Source organism: Bombina bombina, chromosome 3 (genome assembly GCF_027579735.1).
Source record: "Bombina bombina isolate aBomBom1 chromosome 3, aBomBom1.pri, whole genome shotgun sequence".
In the NCBI taxonomy this organism is placed as follows: Eukaryota; Metazoa; Chordata; class Amphibia; order Anura; family Bombinatoridae; genus Bombina; species Bombina bombina.
Genome location: NC_069501.1, coordinates 1,058,826,400 through 1,058,845,518, shown reverse-complemented (window position 1 = coordinate 1,058,845,518; position 19,119 = coordinate 1,058,826,400). Strand labels below are relative to the sequence as shown.

General features: G+C 39.0%; 1 protein-coding gene across 2 annotated transcripts in view; it reads right to left on the bottom strand.

Moving 5' to 3' along the window:
• The window catches only part of AAAS (aladin WD repeat nucleoporin), a 75,926-nt gene that overhangs the window by 43,006 nt on the left and 13,801 nt on the right, over positions 1-19,119 (bottom strand). For both annotated transcript variants that reach the window (XM_053708309.1, XM_053708308.1), the window contains exons 9-12: positions 11,609-11,729; positions 11,381-11,505; positions 11,252-11,312; positions 11,070-11,160 (exon numbers count right to left, since the gene is read on the bottom strand). In XM_053708309.1, coding sequence (XP_053564284.1) covers positions 11,070-11,160; positions 11,252-11,312; positions 11,381-11,505; positions 11,609-11,729 — 398 coding nt within the window. The remainder of the gene's footprint in view (positions 1-11,069; positions 11,161-11,251; positions 11,313-11,380; positions 11,506-11,608; positions 11,730-19,119) is intronic.

Here is a 19,119-nt window from a genome sequence, read left to right as displayed (position 1 = left end):
CCTCTTCAGCTCTGTATGCTGAAGCAATGGTGCAAGGATTACACGAAGATATCTCAATTAATATCTTTAAAACCGATTGTTTGACACTCTCTAACATGGTGGACAGATCACCATCGTTTAATTCAGGGGGCTTCTTTTGTGCTTCCGACCTGGACTGTAATTTCAACAGATGCAAGTCTCACAGGTTGGGGAGCTGTGTGGGGATCTCTGACGGCACAAGGAGTTTGGGAATCTCAGGAGGTGAGATTACCGATCAATATTTTGGAACTCCGTGCAATTTTCAGAGCTCTTCAGTTTTGGCCTCTTCTGAAGAGAGAATCGTTCATTTGTTTTCAGACAGACAATGTCACAACTGTGGCATACATCAATCATCAAGGAGGGACTCACAGTCCTCTGGCTATGAAAGAAGTATCTCGAATTTTGGTTTGGGCGGAATCCAGCTCCTGTCTAATCTCTGCGGTTTATATCCCAGGTGTAGACAATTGGGAAGCGGATTATCTCAGTCGCCAAACGTTGCATCCGGGCGAATGGTCTCTTCACCCAGAGGTATTTCTTCAGATTGTTCAAATGTGGGAACTTCCAGAAATAGATCTGATGGCGTCTCATCTAAACAAGAAACTTCCCAGGTATCTGTCCAGATCCCGGGATCCTCAGGCGGAGGCAGTGGATGCATTATCACTTCCTTGGAAGTATCATCCAGCCTATATCTTTCCTCCTCTAGTTCTTCTTCCAAGAGTAATCTCCAAGATTCTGAAGGAATGCTCGTTTGTTCTGCTGGTAGCTCCGGCATGGCCTCACAGGTTTTGGTATGCGGATCTTGTCCGGATGGCCTCTTGCCAACCGTGGACTCTTCCGTTAAGACCAGACCTTCTGTCACAAGGTCCTTTTTTCCATCAGGATCTGAAATCCTTAAATTTAAAGGTATGGAGATTGAACGCTTGATTCTTGGTCAAAGAGGTTTCTCTGACTCTGTGATTAATACTATGTTACAGGCTCGTAAATCTGTATCTCGAGAGATATATTATAGAGTCTGGAAGACTTATATTTCTTGGTGTCTTTCTCATCATTTTTCCTGGCATTCTTTTAGAATACCGAGAATTTTACAGTTCCTTCAGGATGGTTTAGATAAGGGTTTGTCCGCAAGTTCTTTGAAAGGACAAATCTCTGCTCTTTCTGTTCTTTTTCACAGAAAGATTGCTATTCTTCCTGATATTCATTGTTTTGTACAAGCTTTGGTTCGTATAAAACCTGTCATTAAGTCAATTTCTCCTCCTTGGAGTTTGAATTTGGTTCTGGGAGCTCTTCAAGCTCCTCCGTTTGAACCTATGCATTCATTGGACATTAAATTACTTTCTTGGAAAGTTTTGTTCCTTTTGGCCATCTCTTCTGCCAGAAGAGTTTCTGAATTATCTGCTCTTTCTTGTGAGTCTCCTTTTCTGATTTTTCATCAGGATAAGGCGGTGTTGCGAACTTCTTTTGAATTTTTACCTAAAGTTGTGAATTCCAACAACATTAGTAGAGAAATTGTGGTTCCTTCATTATGTCCTAATCCTAAGAATTCTAAGGAGAAATCGTTGCATTCTTTGGATGTTGTTAGAGCTTTGAAATATTATGTTGAAGCTACGAAATCTTTTCGTAAGACTTCTAGTCTATTTGTTATCTTTTCCGGTTCTAGAAAAGGCCAGAAAGCTTCTGCCATTTCTTTGGCATCTTGGTTGAAATCTTTAATTCATCTTGCCTATGTTGAGTCGGGTAAAACTCCGCCTCAGAGAATTACAGCTCATTCTACTAGGTCAGTTTCTACTTCCTGGGCGTTTAGGAATGAAGCTTCGGTTGACCAGATCTGCAAAGCAGCAACTTGGTCCTCTTTGCATACTTTTACTAAATTCTACCATTTTGATGTATTTTCTTCTTCTGAAGCAGTTTTTGGTAGAAAAGTACTTCAGGCAGCGGTTTCAGTTTGAATCTTCTGCTTATGTTTTTCGTTAAACTTTATTTTGGGTGTGGATTATTTTCAGCAGGAATTGGCTGTCTTTATTTTATCCCTCCCTCTCTAGTGACTCTTGTGTGGAAAGATCCACATCTTGGGTAGTCATTATCCCATACGTCACTAGCTCATGGACTCTTGCTAATTACATGAAAGAAAACATAATTTATGTAAGAACTTACCTGATAAATTCATTTCTTTCATATTAGCAAGAGTCCATGAGGCCCGCCCTTTTTTTGTGGTGGTTATGATTTTGTATAAAGCACAATTATTCCAATTCCTTATTTTATATGCTTTCGCACTTTTTTATCACCCCACTTCTTGGCTATTCGTTAAACTGAATTGTGGGTGTGGTGAGGGGTGTATTTATAGGCATTTTGAGGTTTGGGAAACTTTGCCCCTCCTGGTAGGAATGTATATCCCATACGTCACTAGCTCATGGACTCTTGCTAATATGAAAGAAATGAATTTATCAGGTAAGTTCTTACATAAATTATGTTTTTTCTGATTTAAGCTTAAACAAATACCTTAAAAGGGACATGAAATCCTATTTTTTTTCTTTAATGGTTCAGACAGAGCTTGTGAGGTAAAACAACTTTCCAATTTACTTCTATAATCAAATGTGCTTCATTCTCTTTGTATCCTTTGTTCAATTAGCAGCTATGCACTACTGGGCGCTAGCTAAACATATCTGGTGAACCAATGAAGAGATGTATTTGTATAAACACATAAGAGAAATGACACAGAGAAATGTCAATTCTCAGAAAGTTTGCACCTGTAGCACTCTAGGCCCTGACTAGAGGACAGAGAAATTCCTAACAGGATTTATAAAATATAACTTTTATTAATTAAAAATAAAAAAACAAAGATATTTGGTTATATAACATACAAGTTAAAAATGTCACAGATACGGTGTACGTTATAATGTATATAGAGAGACTCACTATATAAGTTTATTTGGCCTATATAGATTAAAGGTAAATGTGATCTCAAATGTAAGTGTTATAGTTGCTCTCTATGGGATCATAATATATATCCCAAAAGTGGGTATAGTATTGAATCACAGTAGTTAGCTGCAAAAAATAATGTGGTAATGTATATACAGAGGGTTACTCACAAAAACAATGGTTGGCTGTTTCGAATAGTAATGTGTACAAAGTGAATTACTCTCAATGATTTGAACTTTATTATTTGGTCAAAACTGATGATACTAGTATGTTTAAGATTAAAATAAACCACCAGAAAGTAACCCACTCCTTTAAAAGAATTTCTTTATTGTGATATATTAATGATATGGTGTGTCACTTGAATAGTTTTTATAGTCACAGTTATGATTATTACCTCAAAGATCAGGTATGTATGAGAATCTTTAGTCACCCTACAGAGGCTTTAAATAGTCACCAATGTTAATTCATAACATCGATCTGTCAGGCCCGTGACAGTATAGACATATGCTAGAGTTATAACACTTTGTTTTATTGTAATTCATCAATAGTGTGTGTTTTATATAAACATGGTTCACAATATAGCCATACTCATCAGGTGAGTCTTTATTTGTCAATATTAACAATGTTTAGGACTTATAACGATTAAAGGGGTTGTTCCCTATGACAAATGTTTTCTATATTAGGAATTGAATCTATTCTTTGACTCTGGGTTTGAATCTCTCTATGATAGATACTAACTGTTACAACTAGTATCTTTAGTATCCAGTTAAATTTGTGTATATGTATCAACTCCGTCATGCATTTGCATAGCATTTTTTAATCATCAGCTAGTTCAAATTGGTTAACTTAAACTGTCAACTCACAACCCACCATGAGTTAGATCAGGGTCGGCTCTAAGGGGGGCATTGGGGGGCAATGCCCACCCAAATGGAATGCTGTGCCCCCCAGGGCAAAAAAAGTGATTTAAAAAAAAAATTTTTTTTTTTTTTTTACATTTTAAAAGTGACAGAACGTCCAGGGTCCCAAATGTCGCATAAACCATTTGCAGCCACTGGACCCTGGAGATCCGCCACTTAGGAGGGCCCAGCTAATCTCTTTACTCTCCTCTATTTACAACCAGATAATAAATAAAGTTGCATTTCCCTGCTGGTGCTCTCACAGTTAACCTAAGACTTGCACTGCCCCTCCTCCTGCTAGCCCAAGGAGCTGAAGTGAGATGATGACATCATCAGACCTCTGCAGGAAGTGCTGGGAGAAGCTAACAGTCAGTGAGAGGGAAGGCAGAAGTAATTTTGTGAAAAAACAGCCGTATAACCCAGTGATTTTAACCTTTTTTTTGCCGTGGCACACTTTTTTACATTAAAAAATCCTGTGGCACACCACCATCCCAAAATATTGAAAAAATCACACATTGTAGCCTAATACAGCATATATATATATACAGGGAGTGCAGAATTATTAGGCAAGTTGTATTTTTGAGGATTAATTTTATTATTGAACAACAACCATGTTCTCAATGAACCCAAAAACTCATTAATATCAAAGCTGAATAGTTTTGGAAGTAGTTTTTAGTTTGTTTTTAGTTATAGCTATTTTAGGGGGATATCTGTGTGTGCAGGTGACTATTACTGTGCATAATTATTAGGCAACTTAACAAAAAACAAATATATACCCATTTCAATTATTTATTTTTACCAGTGAAACCAATATAACATCTCAACATTCACAAATATACATTTCTGACATTCAAAAACAAAACAAAAACAAATCCGTGACCAATATAGCCACCTTTCTTTGCAAGGACATTCAAAAGCCTGCCATCCATGGATTCTGTCAGTGTTTTGATCTGTTCACCATCAACATTGCGTGCAGCAGCAACCACAGCCTCCCAGACACTGTTCAGAGAGGTGTACTGTTTTCCCTCCTTGTAAATCTCAAATTTGATGATGGACCACAGGTTCTCAATGGGGTTCAGATCAGGTGAACAAGGAGGCCATGTCATTAGATTTTCTTCTTTTATACCCTTTCTTGCCAGCCACGCTGTGGAGTACTTGGACGCGTGTGATGGAGCATTGTCGTGCATGAAAATCATGTTTTTCTTGAAGGATGCAGACTTCTTCCTGTACCACTGCTTGAAGTAGGACTGGGAGTTGAGCTTGACTCCATCCTCAACCCAAAAAGGCCCCACAAGCTCATCTTTGATGATACCAGCCCAAACCAGTACTCCACCTCCACCTTGCTGGCGTCTGAGTCGGACTGGAGCTCTCTGCCCTTTACCAATCCAGCCACGGGCCCATCTATCTGGCCCATCAAGACTCACTCTCATTTCATCAGTCCATAAAACCTTAGAAAAATCAGTCTTGAGATATTTCTTTGCCCAGTCTTGACGTTTCAGCTTGTGTGTCTTGTTCAGTGGTGGTCGTCTTTCAGCCTTTCTTACCTTGGCCATGTCTCTGAGTATTGCACACCTTGTGCTTTTGGGCACTCCAGTGATGTTGCAGCTCTGAAATATGGCCAAACTGGTGGCAAGTGGCATCTTGGCAGCTGCACACTTGACTTTTCTCAGTTCATGGGCAGTTATTTTGCGCCTTGGTTTTTCCACACGCTTCTTGCGACCCTGTTGACTATTTTGAATGAAACGCTTGATTGTTCGATGATCACGCTTCAGAAGCTTTGCAATTTTAAGAGTGCTGCATCCCTCTGCAAGATATCTCACTATTTTTGACTTTTCTGAGCCTGTCAAGTCCTTCTTTTGACCCATTTTGCCAAAGGAAAGGAAGTTGCCTAATAATTATGTACACCTGATATAGGGTGTTGATGTCATTAGACCACACCCCTTCTCATTACAGAGATGCACATCACCTAATATGCTTAATTGGTAGTAGGCTTTCGAGCCTATACAGCTTGGAGTAAGACAACATGCATAAAGAGGATGATGTGGTCAAAATACTCATTTGCCTAATAATTCTGCACTCCCTGTATATACACATACACACAAACACACACATACTGTATCTATTGTGCTGTTATGCCATGCCTCCTACAAACTACCCCTGTACTGGGAGTAAAAAACAAGCAAAGTTTAAAAAATATGTCACGCTGTTGTCAGTCTGCCGTGGCACACCTGAGGATCTCTCACGGCACACTGGTTGAAAAACACTGGTATAACCAATGTGTGTGTGAGAGTAGTATCCCTTCCCTATTGTGCTTTATGTCTTGGCAGCCACAGATAAAGAAGCAAATTGGGGATTCCTTGGTTTCCCCACTGCAGGTCACACAAAACAAGTGTGCATTGTGCCTGCTTTATCTGCAGTGATCAGTATAAAATGTGTGTCAGATTATAGGAGCTCACATACACACACTTCACATGTAACTGTGGGACAATGAGTGAAATAGCCTTATGTTTATTATTTACATGTTTCAAAACATCTCCTATTTGTCCCCAAGGTTGTTTTAATATATATATATATATATATATATATATATATATATATATATATATATATATATATATATATAATATACACATATACATACACACACAATACACACATTGTGCGTATATTTATATATTGTTTGTGTATATATATATATATATATATATATATATATATATATATATATATATATATACTGTGTGTATGTGTGTGTGTATATATATATATATATATATCTACACAGTGTGTGTGTGTATATATATATATATATATATATATACACACACACAGTGTGTGTATATATATACCATATACACACAGTGTGTGTGTATATATATACCATATACACACAGTGTGTGTGTGTATATATATATATATATATATATATATATATGTGTGTGTGTATATGTATGTGTGTGTACAGTATATATATATATATATATATATATATATATATATATATATAATTTGTGTGTATATACATACTGTACATACTGTGTGTGCTGTAAATATCATTAATAATATCTGTAATATTATATAAGTAATGTACTACTTGGCACTCAAAATTATTGTCACATAAAAGCTTATTTTATCATTAGTAGGGTCATTGGTAGAGCTACACATGCAAACAGTGTCCACTGGCTGTGTCATATGTGGGAGACATTCCTGAGATATGACAAATGTAACCCCTGCACTGCCATAAATCTGGTAAATGTGACTGCTGCGGCACTGCCAGACATCTTATAAATGTAACCCCTATACTCCTTGAGATATGACACATGTAACCGCTGCACTTCCAGAAATATAAACAAATCTAACTCCTGCACAGCCAGATATCTGATAAATGTAACCACTGGACTGCCACAGTAGGTCTGCTCTTATTTTGACTCTCATACATGCTTTTTAAATGCGTGCCCCCTCGTGAAAAAAAATGCCCCCACATTTCATTGGTTCTGGAGCCGACCCTGAGTTAGATATAGAAAATCACTGCACGCATCACTTTACACAGTCAGTGCACTTCTTCACCTATAGTAGAACTGTTTGTATCATATACACTTATTCACTGTTCGTTAGGTTGTTTGCTTGGCACTTTGTGTTTCACATATGTTTTAGTTCACATATTTACTTCAGCAGCACTGATCTCATTATTAGAGATCAGTGAGATCCCCAAACAGCACTTGAGTTTTTTATTATCAGTTACCGCTTATAATTTGTTCATTTAGGGGAATTATTCTTGTCATGTTTATTAGGGATATTGCAATAGATGATCCCCACATAGAGATTCATACAACATTATATCCTTACACTGGTATCTATACAACCGACATCTCAATATTACTATAATGGATTCAAATTATCGAAAAATTATCACACATAACCAATACATGGTGGTATCTCTCTTATTAGTGCTACCTAGCGATTAACTTACACATTATACCAGATGTGTGAATTACTTAGAAGCAAAGCATGAAACACTAGCACAGAAGAATAGGTGGTGATACTAGGTAATACATTGATCATTCAGTTAGTCAATGTTGGCTCGCATCCTGAGATAGCATGATAGAATACTATATTATCCTCTCGCTAGTATTGGGTATAGTTGTCACACCGTATACTCTAATAATACACTCTCCTATTGCAGACATTAGTCAGAGAATCTGTCTATCATAAACTTTACATTACCATCTGAAGTACCAATCAGATTGGAGACAGGGCGGGACTTCCGGTTCACAGGGTTTAAATCCCCACAGATCCAGCGGCTCGCCGCCTTTGATAAAGCCCAATAGGGCGAAACACATCATGTTAGAGCTGTGAGCTTGTTCACGCTCTTGTTATGTGTTTATTTTAAAAGCCAGATACTGGTTTAACTAGCGATCGTTGCTCTCGGTATCATTCGCTGTAGTTAATACTGCTAGCAGTCTGGGTTGTGCCAGACTTAGATTAACTATATGTATGTATATAAACAGTGAGATATTAGCTTTAATGATACTATCACCATATTAATACTATAGTTAATACTATACTATAGTCTGGGTTGTGCCAGACTTAGATAGTTGTGTGTATTTATCCACATTAACTTATAATAATTACTACAGAAGGACTCACACTTGATTACGTTATGTATGTTATGAACATAGGCCAGTTGCTACACAGACGGGTGGTTCATAAAGTGTATTGGGACCATTTAGAGTAATACCTGATCGAGTCAATCTTAAGTATGTATATACACTTTGCCGCTTTGCTTAAGAACCCTTTACACTATTACAATTGATATTGCACCTAAATCTGGGTTGTGCCAGACCTGGACAGCTGTATTTGTCTATCTATATCAATATAGAATTATTATAATTGATAGACTTTCACTAGATCACGCTACATAGTTACTACACAAACAGGTAGTTTTTAAACTGTATAAGGGCTATCGAGAGCAAAGATCTCTGTGCTGAAGCTGTGACAATGTTCAAGAAATGACTATTTTTGACAGTTTAAGTTAACCAATTTGAACTAGCTGATGATTAAATGCTATGCAAATGCATGACGGAGTTGATACATATACACAAATTTAACTGGATACTAAAGATACTAGTTGTAACAGGCTTGATACTGTTAGTATCTATCATAGAGATATTCAAACCCAGAGTCAAAGAATAGATTAAATTCCTGATATAGAAAACATTTGTCAAAGGGAACAACCCCCTTAATTGTTACAAGTCCTAAACAGTTAATATTGACAAATAAAGACTCACCTGATGAGTATGGCTATATTGTGAACCATGTTTATAAAAAACACACACTATTGATGAATTACAATAAAACAAAGTGTTGTAACTCAAGCATATTTCTATACTATCACGGACCTGACAGATCGATGTTACGAATTAACATTGGTGACTAAAGATTCTCATACATACCTGATCTTTGAGGTAATAATCATAACTGTGACTATAAAAACTATTCAAGTGACACACCATATCATTAATATATCACAATAAAGAAATTCTTTTGAAGGAGTGGGTTACTTTCTGGTGGTTTATTTTAATCTTAAACATACTAGTATCATCAGTTTTGACCAAATAATAAAGTACGAATCGTTGAGAGTAATTCACTTTGTACACATTACCATTCGAAACAGCCAACCATTGCTTTTGTGAGTAAACCTCTGTATATTCATAACCACATTATTTTTTGCAGCTAACTACTGTGATTCAATACTATACCCACTTTTGGGATATATATTATGATCTCATAGAGAGCAACTATAACACTTACATTTGAGATCACATTTACCTTTAAAGTGAATGTCAAGTTTTCAACTCCTGAAGCCTCCTAACACTACTTTAGCACTTCGCTATTCCAACCGCTAACTTTTTTTAAATAAATAAACAATTTCTATTAAAGTTTAAAAAACAACTTAGCTCCGGTTTGAGATGGAACTCCTCCCATCCGGCACTTCCTTGAAAGCGCGCACCCGTGGAGCTCTTACTATGCGCATGTGTTCAAAAGAGAACTTGCTGGCGGAGCTGGAGGATTTCGCATTCAAGGGTTGCCCTCTTCTGTATATCCCCCATGACAGGGAGCCTATTGTGTTAAATCCCCCGGCAGGCAGAGCTGACAGTATACTCTACGAGACACGCATGCTCTATCGATATAGGAGAAATAGGAGATTCTCATGTAACGCATACGCAGAAGCAGTGCATGACGTTTGAAAAAAAGGGGCTGGACGCCACAGGGTGGAAAACACTATTGGAAATCCTTGATGTCAATCAACGAGAAAAAAAAGGAACTAAATGGCGGGTGGAGGAAGCGCGATTAAAAAAACAATTGTATAAGGTATTTTTCAACTTTCCATTTTAAGACCTGCAAAAAACGATGAATGAAAGTCCCCCTAAATTGTTTTGATTTAACATATGGCGTAAACAGGTATGCTTGAGTTGACATTCACTTTAATCTATATAGGCCAAATAAACTTATATAGCGAGTCTCTCTATATACATTATAACGTACACCGTATCTGTGACGTTTTTAACTTGTATGTTATATAACTAAATGTCTTTGTTTTTTTATTTTTAATTAATAAAAGTTATAATTTTATAAATCCTGTTAGGAATTTCTCTGTCCTCTAGTCAGGGCCTAGAGTGCTACAGGTGCAAACTTTCTGAGAATTGACATTTCTCTTATGTGTTTATATTTATGCACCAGCACTATTTTCTCTTTCACCTTTGGGGAATGTAATATTAATTCACCCCCCTACTAGTATAATTTAGAGAAAAAGCCTGAGTAGTGTCATGGATTGTATCACAAGAGATGTATTTGTGTTCAGCCACCTATTAGCAGCTAGCTCCTAGTGATACATTGCTGCTCCCGAACCTACCTATGCATGCTTTTTAACTAAGGATACCAGGAGAATGAAGCAAATTAGATAATAGAAGTCAATTGGAAAGTAGTTTAAAATGCTCTGTCTGAATAATGAAAGAAACATTTTGGGTTTCATATCCCTGTAATATTCTTGAAAGTTTATATCATATCCCCTCTCACTGTTCTTTACTGTGATGTTGTTATCTTCTGCATCTCACTAGGTTTTGTTATTGTTATCTATTCATAATTAAAAAAAAAAACTAAAACAGCACAATACAATAATTAAACGCCCTTAACCCAAAATATCCTAACCTAACTTCCTCATAAAAGTGAATAATTTACCTTCAGAGACTGAAAAAGATAAACTATAGATGACAAATTCCTCCTTGACGGCAAACAGGAGACGACTTCCATCTGGACTCCAGCAAGCGGCCTGTGACAGACAACCGTGAAAATGAAACAAGCATTATAAGTAAGACATAAAATACATAAAAAATATGACCTGGTCTTTACCAGGAACGTACCTGGCAGCGTCCCTTCAGTGTTGGCCAACGCTCACATGTCCACATCTGTGTCTCCCACACCCTGTGAGTTACAAAGTCAGTAAGACAAAGAACAGACAAGTGTGTAAAAAACAGTGCCTATGTCCTCACCTAAAGATAGGGGACGGAGTAGCTGCTAGAACTTTGCTACCATCTGGAGACCAAGACAGGAAAGTAACTCCCCCTCCTCCAACTCTTTGCAATGGTACACAGCTTTCTGTAGCTACATCCCAAACCTACAAAGTGAGAAGAGTTTAAAAGGAGAACATTAGTGCTTTCAGTCTCTCCTAAAATTGTTAGGATCATGTGATGGTGGATATTTCTGACAAAAACACTCACCAGCATTGTGGTATCTACAGGAGAGGCAGAGAGCAGCGCACCACCCTTAGGAGACCAACACACATTGGTGACAGGACTGTGACTTGGATATGACAAGATCTGAGCACAGCCAGAAGATGGTCTGTTAGTGATCAACAAAAACATTGAAAATTGAGTGTCAATAAAACTCAGATATGCCTTTATTGCATTACATTACTAGTGAGTTTTACAATACACAATACTCTAGGATAGGGTGACTAATTCCTGCTATCAAAGCAGCTAGCCAGTGCACACCAGATCAATTTAAAGGTAATAGTTTATCTGCTTTTGTATCAAATCCCCTATTTTAGTCTAGCATTCGTCGGGTGAGCGTGAGAGTGAAAACAGCTTACTTTTAACTCATAATACGAGCAAAACCCGACAAGAGCAAAAAGTTTACTTCTAGGGCAGTTAACGCTCAAGTGGGAGCGTTAAAAAATGCTCTACTCGTAATCTAGCCCAAAATACTTATACACGAGCCAAATATTATAAAGTCCTGAAAATGTATCACATGGTCATACTGATAACCACAGACATATCTAGCAGCTTCAGTAAATGAGCCCCGTTTGACATACGAATACAAATCTACACTTACAATAATTTTTTACAATACAAATATTTTTTTTGAAGCACAATTTTATTTTTTGGAAGTATAATACAATTTTTTTTACATTTTTTTTTAAATTACACTTTGCTATATCCCAAAAAGGACGTGTGATGTCACAGCAAGTCAATTCAGCAGCTTGCCTGGAATCAAGCAACTGCCTTGCTTTTAATTAAATGTGGAGAAATGGCTAACAACCCCAGCACCTCAGTTACATTTTTAACATTAATCATGAAACATACAACATGGCTTAACATGCCCCAAGTGATTATTCTTATTTGTATCATACAACACTATACAGCGGGATATTGATTTTGTTGTTTTAATTACAGTTTAAATACAAGCAGGAAATATGTTTGCAGTACGTGGTCTTCTTTTAGAATATAATTTCGAACTATTATAGAATAGTTTTTTATGTTGTCATTTACCATACAACATGTTTTAACAAGTTTGAAGTGCTTTTTTTTCCATGTTTTGCACAAAATGGGAACTAGCATTTAATTATGACAGAGTTTTGACACGCTAGAAGTGTAATTCCAAAAATAAAATTTATACTTACCTGATAAATTTCTTTCTTTCTTGACACGGGGAGTCCACGGATCATCATCAATTACTGTTGGGAATATCACTCCTGGCCAGCAGGAGGAGGCAAAGAGCACCAAAGCAAAGCTGTTAAATATTACTCCCCTACCCACAATCCCCCAGTCATTCGACCAAAGGGAAAGGAGAGAAAGGAAGTAACACAAGGTGCAGAGGTGCCTAAGCATAAATTTTGTTTTCTTTCTAATGACACGGTGAGTCCACGGATCATCATCAATTACTGTTGGGAACCAATACCCAAGCCAGAGGACACAGATGATAAGGGAGGGACAAGACAAGAACCTAAACAGAAGGCGCCACTGCTTGAAGAAACTTTCTCCGAAAAGAAGCCTCAGCCAAGGCAAAAGTATCGAATTTATAGAATTTGGAAAAAGTGTGCAAAGATGAACAAGTTGCAGCCTTGCAAATCTGTTCCACAGAAGCTTCATTTTTGAAGTTCCAGGAAGAAGAAACAGCTCTTGTGTAATGAGCTGTGATTTTCTCAGGAGGTTGCTGTCCAGCAGTCTCATATACCAAGCGAATAACGCTCTTCAGCCAAAGGGAAAGTGAAGTAGCTGTAGCTTTCTGACCCTTGCGTTTTCCAGAAAAGCAAACAAACAATGCAGAAGACTGACGAAAGTCCATAGTTGCCTGCAAATAAAATTTTAGCGCTCGCAAAACATCCAAATTATGTAACAAGTGTTCTTTGTGAGAAGGATTAGGACACAAAGAAGGTACAACGATTTCCTGATTAATATTTTTGACCGAAACAACCTTGGGCAGGAAACCAAACTTAGTATGCAGAACCACCTTATCAGAGTGAAATAAAGGATAAGGGGAATTACACTGTAAAGCAGAGAGTTCAGAAACTCTCTGAGCAGAAGAAATAGCAACAAGAAACAAAACTTTCCAAGATAACATCTTAATATCTAAAGAATGCATAGGCTCAAACGGAGCCTGTTGTAAAACTTTAAAAACAAGGTTAAGACTCCATGGAGGAGTAACAGATTTAAATACAGGCCGAATTCTAACCAAGGCCTGACAAAACATTTGCATGTCTGGCACATACGCCAAGCGCTTATGTAACAATATAGACAATGCCGAAATCTGACCCTTTAGAGTACTTGCAGACAAACAATTCTCCAGACCATCCTGGAGAAAGGACAAAATCCCAGGAATCCTTACTCTAATCCAAGAGTATCCTTTGGATTCACATCAATACAAGTATTTACGCCAGAACTTATGGTAAATCCTGCGAGTCACAGGCTTACGAGCCTGAATAAAAGTCTCAATGACCGACTCTGAAAATCCATGCTTAGATAAAACCAAGCGTTCAATCTCCTTGCAGTCAGCTTCAGAGAAATGAGATTTGGATGAAGGAAGGGACCCTGAAGTAGAAGGTCCTTCCTCAAAAGCAGTCTCCAAGGTGGAAAGGATGACATTTCCACTAGGTCTGCATACCAAATCCTGCGAGGCCATGTCGGGGCTATAAGAATTACAGACGCCCTCTTCTGCTTGATTCGAGCAATGACTCTTGGAAGGAGAGCGAACGGAGGAAACATGTATGCTAGACTACAGTTCCAAGAAACTGCCAGAGCAACGATCACAAATGCCTGCGGATCTCTTGACCTCGAGCCGTATCTCAGAAGTTTGGCATTCTGATGAGAAGCCATGAGATCCAACTCCGGCTGCCCCCACTTGAGGGTCAAGCTGGAAACCACATCCGAATGAAGTTCCCACTCCCCAGGATGAAAAGTCTGCCTGCTCAGAAAATCCGCTTACCAATTGTCCACTCCTGGGATGTGGATCGCAGAAAGACAGCAGTTGTGGGTCTCCACCCACTGAATAATTCGGGCCACCTCTGTCATGGCCAAGGAACTCCGAGTTCCCCCCTGGTGGTTGATGTAGGCCACCGAGGTTATGTTGTCCGACTGGAATCTGATAAACCGGGCTAATTGAGGCCAGGCCAGAAGAGCATTGAAGATTGCTTTCATCTCCAAGATGTTTATGGGCAGGACTGACTCCTCCTGGGTCCATAAGCCCTGAGCCTTCAACGAGATCTCATACTGCTCAGCAACCTAAAAGGCTGGCATCCGTGGTCACAATCACCCAGGAGGGTCTGCGGAAGCAAGTACCCTGGAAGAGATGATCCTGAGAAAGCCACCATGGAAGAGAGTCTATTGACGCCTGATCTAGATCTACACGCGGAGACAGGTCCATATAGTCCCCGTTCTATTGTCTGAGCATGCATAACTGCAGAGGTCTGAGATAGAACCAAGCAAACGGAATGATGTCCATGGAAGCCACCATCAGACCGATTACCTCCATACATTGAGCCACTGACGGCCGTGGAGAGGACTGAAGGGCAAAACAAGAGTCGAAAATCTTTCTTTTTCTGACCTCCATCAGAAAATCTTCATTAAAAGGGAGTCTATTATGGTCCCCAAAAATACGACCCTTGTAGCTGGAACCAGAGAACTTTTTTCCCGATTCACCTTCCATCCGTGGGATTGAAGAAAAGACAACAAGATCTCTGTATGAGATTCTGCTTGTTGAAAAGATGGCGCCTGAACCAGAATGTCATCCAGATAAGGTGCCACTGCAATGCCCCGAGATCGAAGCACAGCTAAAAGAGCCCCAGAACCTTAAAAAACATTCCGGGAGCTGTGGCAAGGCCGAATGGAAGGGCCACACACTGGAAATGGCTGTTCAAAAAGGCGAATCTCAGAAACTTGTGATGGTCCCTGTGAATGGGAACATGAAGGTATGCATCCTTTAGGTCTATGGTTGTCATGAATTGACCCTCTTGTACCAAGGGAAGAATGGAGCGTATAGTCTCCATCTTGAAGGATGGCACTCTGAGAAACTTGTTTAAACATTTTAGATGTAGGATTGGTTGAAAAGTTCCCTCCTTTTTGGGAACTACGAACAGATTTGCGTAAAATCCCAGACCCCTTTCCTGAAAGGGAACTGGAACTATTACCCCCAGGGCGGCAAGGTCCTTGACACAATGTAAGAATGCCTCTCTTTTTATCTGGTCTACAGATAATCTGGAGAGGAGAAACCTGTCTCTGGGTGGAAAAGATTTGAAGTCTATTTTGTATCCATGGGAGACAATGTCCACCGCTCACGGATCCAGTGCATCTCTTATCCAAGCCTGTGAAAAAAAAAAAAGAGAGAGTCTGCCCCCTACTAGATCCGCTCCCGGATCGGGGGCCAACCCTTCATGCTGACTTGGAATCAGCTGAAGGCTTTTTAGATTGCTTTCCCTTATTCCAGGGCTGGTTAGGCTTCCAGGAAGGCTTGGCTTGATCTGGCTTGGAGGAAGGGGAGGAAGACTTGCCTTTAAAGTTAGGAAAGGAACAAAAATTACTCTGACGTCCCTTCTGCTTATTCTTTTTATCTTGAGGAAGAAAAGAACCCTTCCCTCCAGTAATATCTGAGATAATTTCCGCCAATCCAGGTCCAAACAAGGTCTTACCCTTGTAAGTAATAGCCATGAGCTTAGATTTAGATGAAACATCCGTAGACCAGGACTTCAACCACAAGGCCCTGCGGGCTAGGACCGCAAAACCAGAAATTTTGGCTCCCAGTTTAATAACCTGTAAGGAAGCATCTGTAATGACGGAATTGACTAACTTGAGAGCCTTAATCCTGTCCTGGATCTCACCAAAAGGGGTATCCATCTGAAGAGATTCAGACAACGCATCAAACCAGTAAACCGCAGCGCTGGTAACAGTGGCGATACACACCGTAGGTTGCCATTGTAGAACCTGGTGGACATACATCTTTTTTAGTAAAGCCTCCCATTTTTTATCCAATGGATCTTTAAAAGAACAACTATCCTCTATGGCAGTGTTCCCCAACCGCAGTCCTCAAGTACCCCCAACAGGCCTGGTTTTCATTATAGCTGAACCAGTGCACAGGTGAAGCAATCAGCTGATCAGTAACCAACCTGCTCTCATCCATCAGATAATTATTTCACCTGTGCTCTAGTTCAGCTATAATGAAAACCAGGACTGTTGGGGGTACTAGAGGACAGCGGTTGGGATACAATGCTCTATGGGAATAGTAGTCCTCTTGGCTAAAGTGGAGATCGCTCCTTCTACCTTAGGAACCGTCTGCCACGACTCCTTAATAGAATCCACTATAGGAAACATCTTCTTAAAAATAGGAGATGGAAAAAAGGGAATACCAGGTCTTTCCCATTATCGAGCAATAATCTCTGCAGCCGGTCAGGAACCGGAAAAACCTCCACCGTAGAGGGAACATCAAAGTATTTGTTCAATTTACTAGACTTTTTAGGATTGACTACGATAGTGTTGGAGTCGTCCAAAGTAGCCAAAACCTCCTTAAGTAATAAACAAAGGTGTTCGAGCTTAAATCTGAAGGATACCACTTCAGCATCAGAAGAAGGAATTACACTGCCTGAGACTGAGATTTCCCCCTCTGATGCTACCGACATGTCTTCTTCCTCAGGCTTATGGGAAGGAACACTCTGGATAGCCAGAACTTGATCAGAAACCTTATTGTTTTCTTAAATTTCCTTTTACGCCTTCCCTGCAACATGGGGAAAGGTGAAAAGGACTCAGATACCGCAAGGGATACCTGGGAAGCAAGGTCTTGTAGAGAAAATCCCACAGGATTGCAAGAGAAAACACAGGGCACTGTATGTGGAGACTGAAAAAGTTGGGGCGCTTGAGGAGAAAGATGCGGCATATCTGCAAAAGGAGACACCTGAACAGCTCATGGTCAAATATTTTATCTCTATAACTTAAAGTTCTCTCAATGCATGAGGAACAAAAAGGAACTGGGGGTTCCACCTGAGCATCAAAACATAACTGACAAGCAGCAACTTCGCATGGGATAATGGTTTGAAAAGCCTCTTAATCCATCTTATGTAATAAATAAGGATAAAGTGCAAAAATTATTTATTTGAAAATAAAAATTGTGTACTGTGTCTTTAAATAGAAATGTGTGTTAGTGCAACAAACCAAATAGACCTCAGGCTACCTATACACCTCAGTAGCTTTACTGAGGAGCCTACCTGCCCTGCAGCTCACAGAGTGACTTACCTCACAGAAGAACCAATCCCCTTTTCAAATATAGAGCAGTTACAGAGCCCTAACGGCCGAAAAAAAACGGCTTAAAACAGTAATCTCCATGACCAAAAGTTAAAGTATAAAAACTACTATAACACACTGAGCCACCATAAATCACCTCACAGTCTCAATGCCCAAACTGCCTAAAAGAAACCCCAAACAAGAAGGTTTAATAAAGTCCCATATTAAAAAAGACAGCTTTTAGCTGTAACAAGTGCCAGCAATCTCCTTGCAAAAGAAAATTAAAATGGCACTTACCTGAAAGTGCTGTCCCCAAGCAGGACAGCTCACCTGGTTTGAGAGGGTGGGTGCAGCACCTGACATGGACCTGTGAAGAGAGAAAAACTGAGTAAACCTACTCAGGTTTTTTTAGTTAGGGCAGCAGATTCTTGAGAAAACGCAGTGAGGATTGTACATCACAAGTTCTCATGTGCTAAAAAGCCACCACTGCCCTACTGAAGAGACCGATGTGGACTAGGCTAGACCCCAGAAAGGAACAGAGTAAGCTTTCTCTGCTAAAAAATAAAATAAAATGTTGATTGAAGAAAACTTCAGACACCTAAACTTCACCTCCTCCTTGCACTACAGGCAAAGAGAATGACTGGGGGATTGTGGGTAGGGGAGTGATATTTAACAGCTTTGCTGTGGTGCTCTTTGCCTCCTCCTTCTGGCCAGGAGTAATATTTCCAACAGTAACTGATGATGATCAGTTGACTCACCGTGTCATTAGAAAGAAAAGTGTGCTTCCCAAAGAAAAAAACTGTATTATATTTCCAAAAAAGAAAAGTGTACATCCAAAAAAAAAAAAAAAAAAAGAAAGAAAGAAACACTAATATATACAGTATATGACACTTCAAGAATGAAAATAAATATAAACATGATTCACTGCATACAAAACACTAAACAAATATATAAAAAGATACTTTTCTGAGCTGGCAAACAAATTAGAGGGACATAAAACAAGTTGGGAGAGAGACAAAATATAATAATATGTACTTTAAAGTGAATGTAAATTTTGATGCTAAAGTGCCCGTTTTTTAAAAAAATTTGATTAAAAACAGGGGTACTTTAATTCATCAAAATTGACATTTCACTCGTGTTGTGAAAAAATACTTACCTTTTAAACTTAACAGCTTCAGCTTCCTCCGGTCGTCGCAAGCCATTTCTGATGTCAGAAATGATGGATAGGTCATCCTCCAATCACAGCT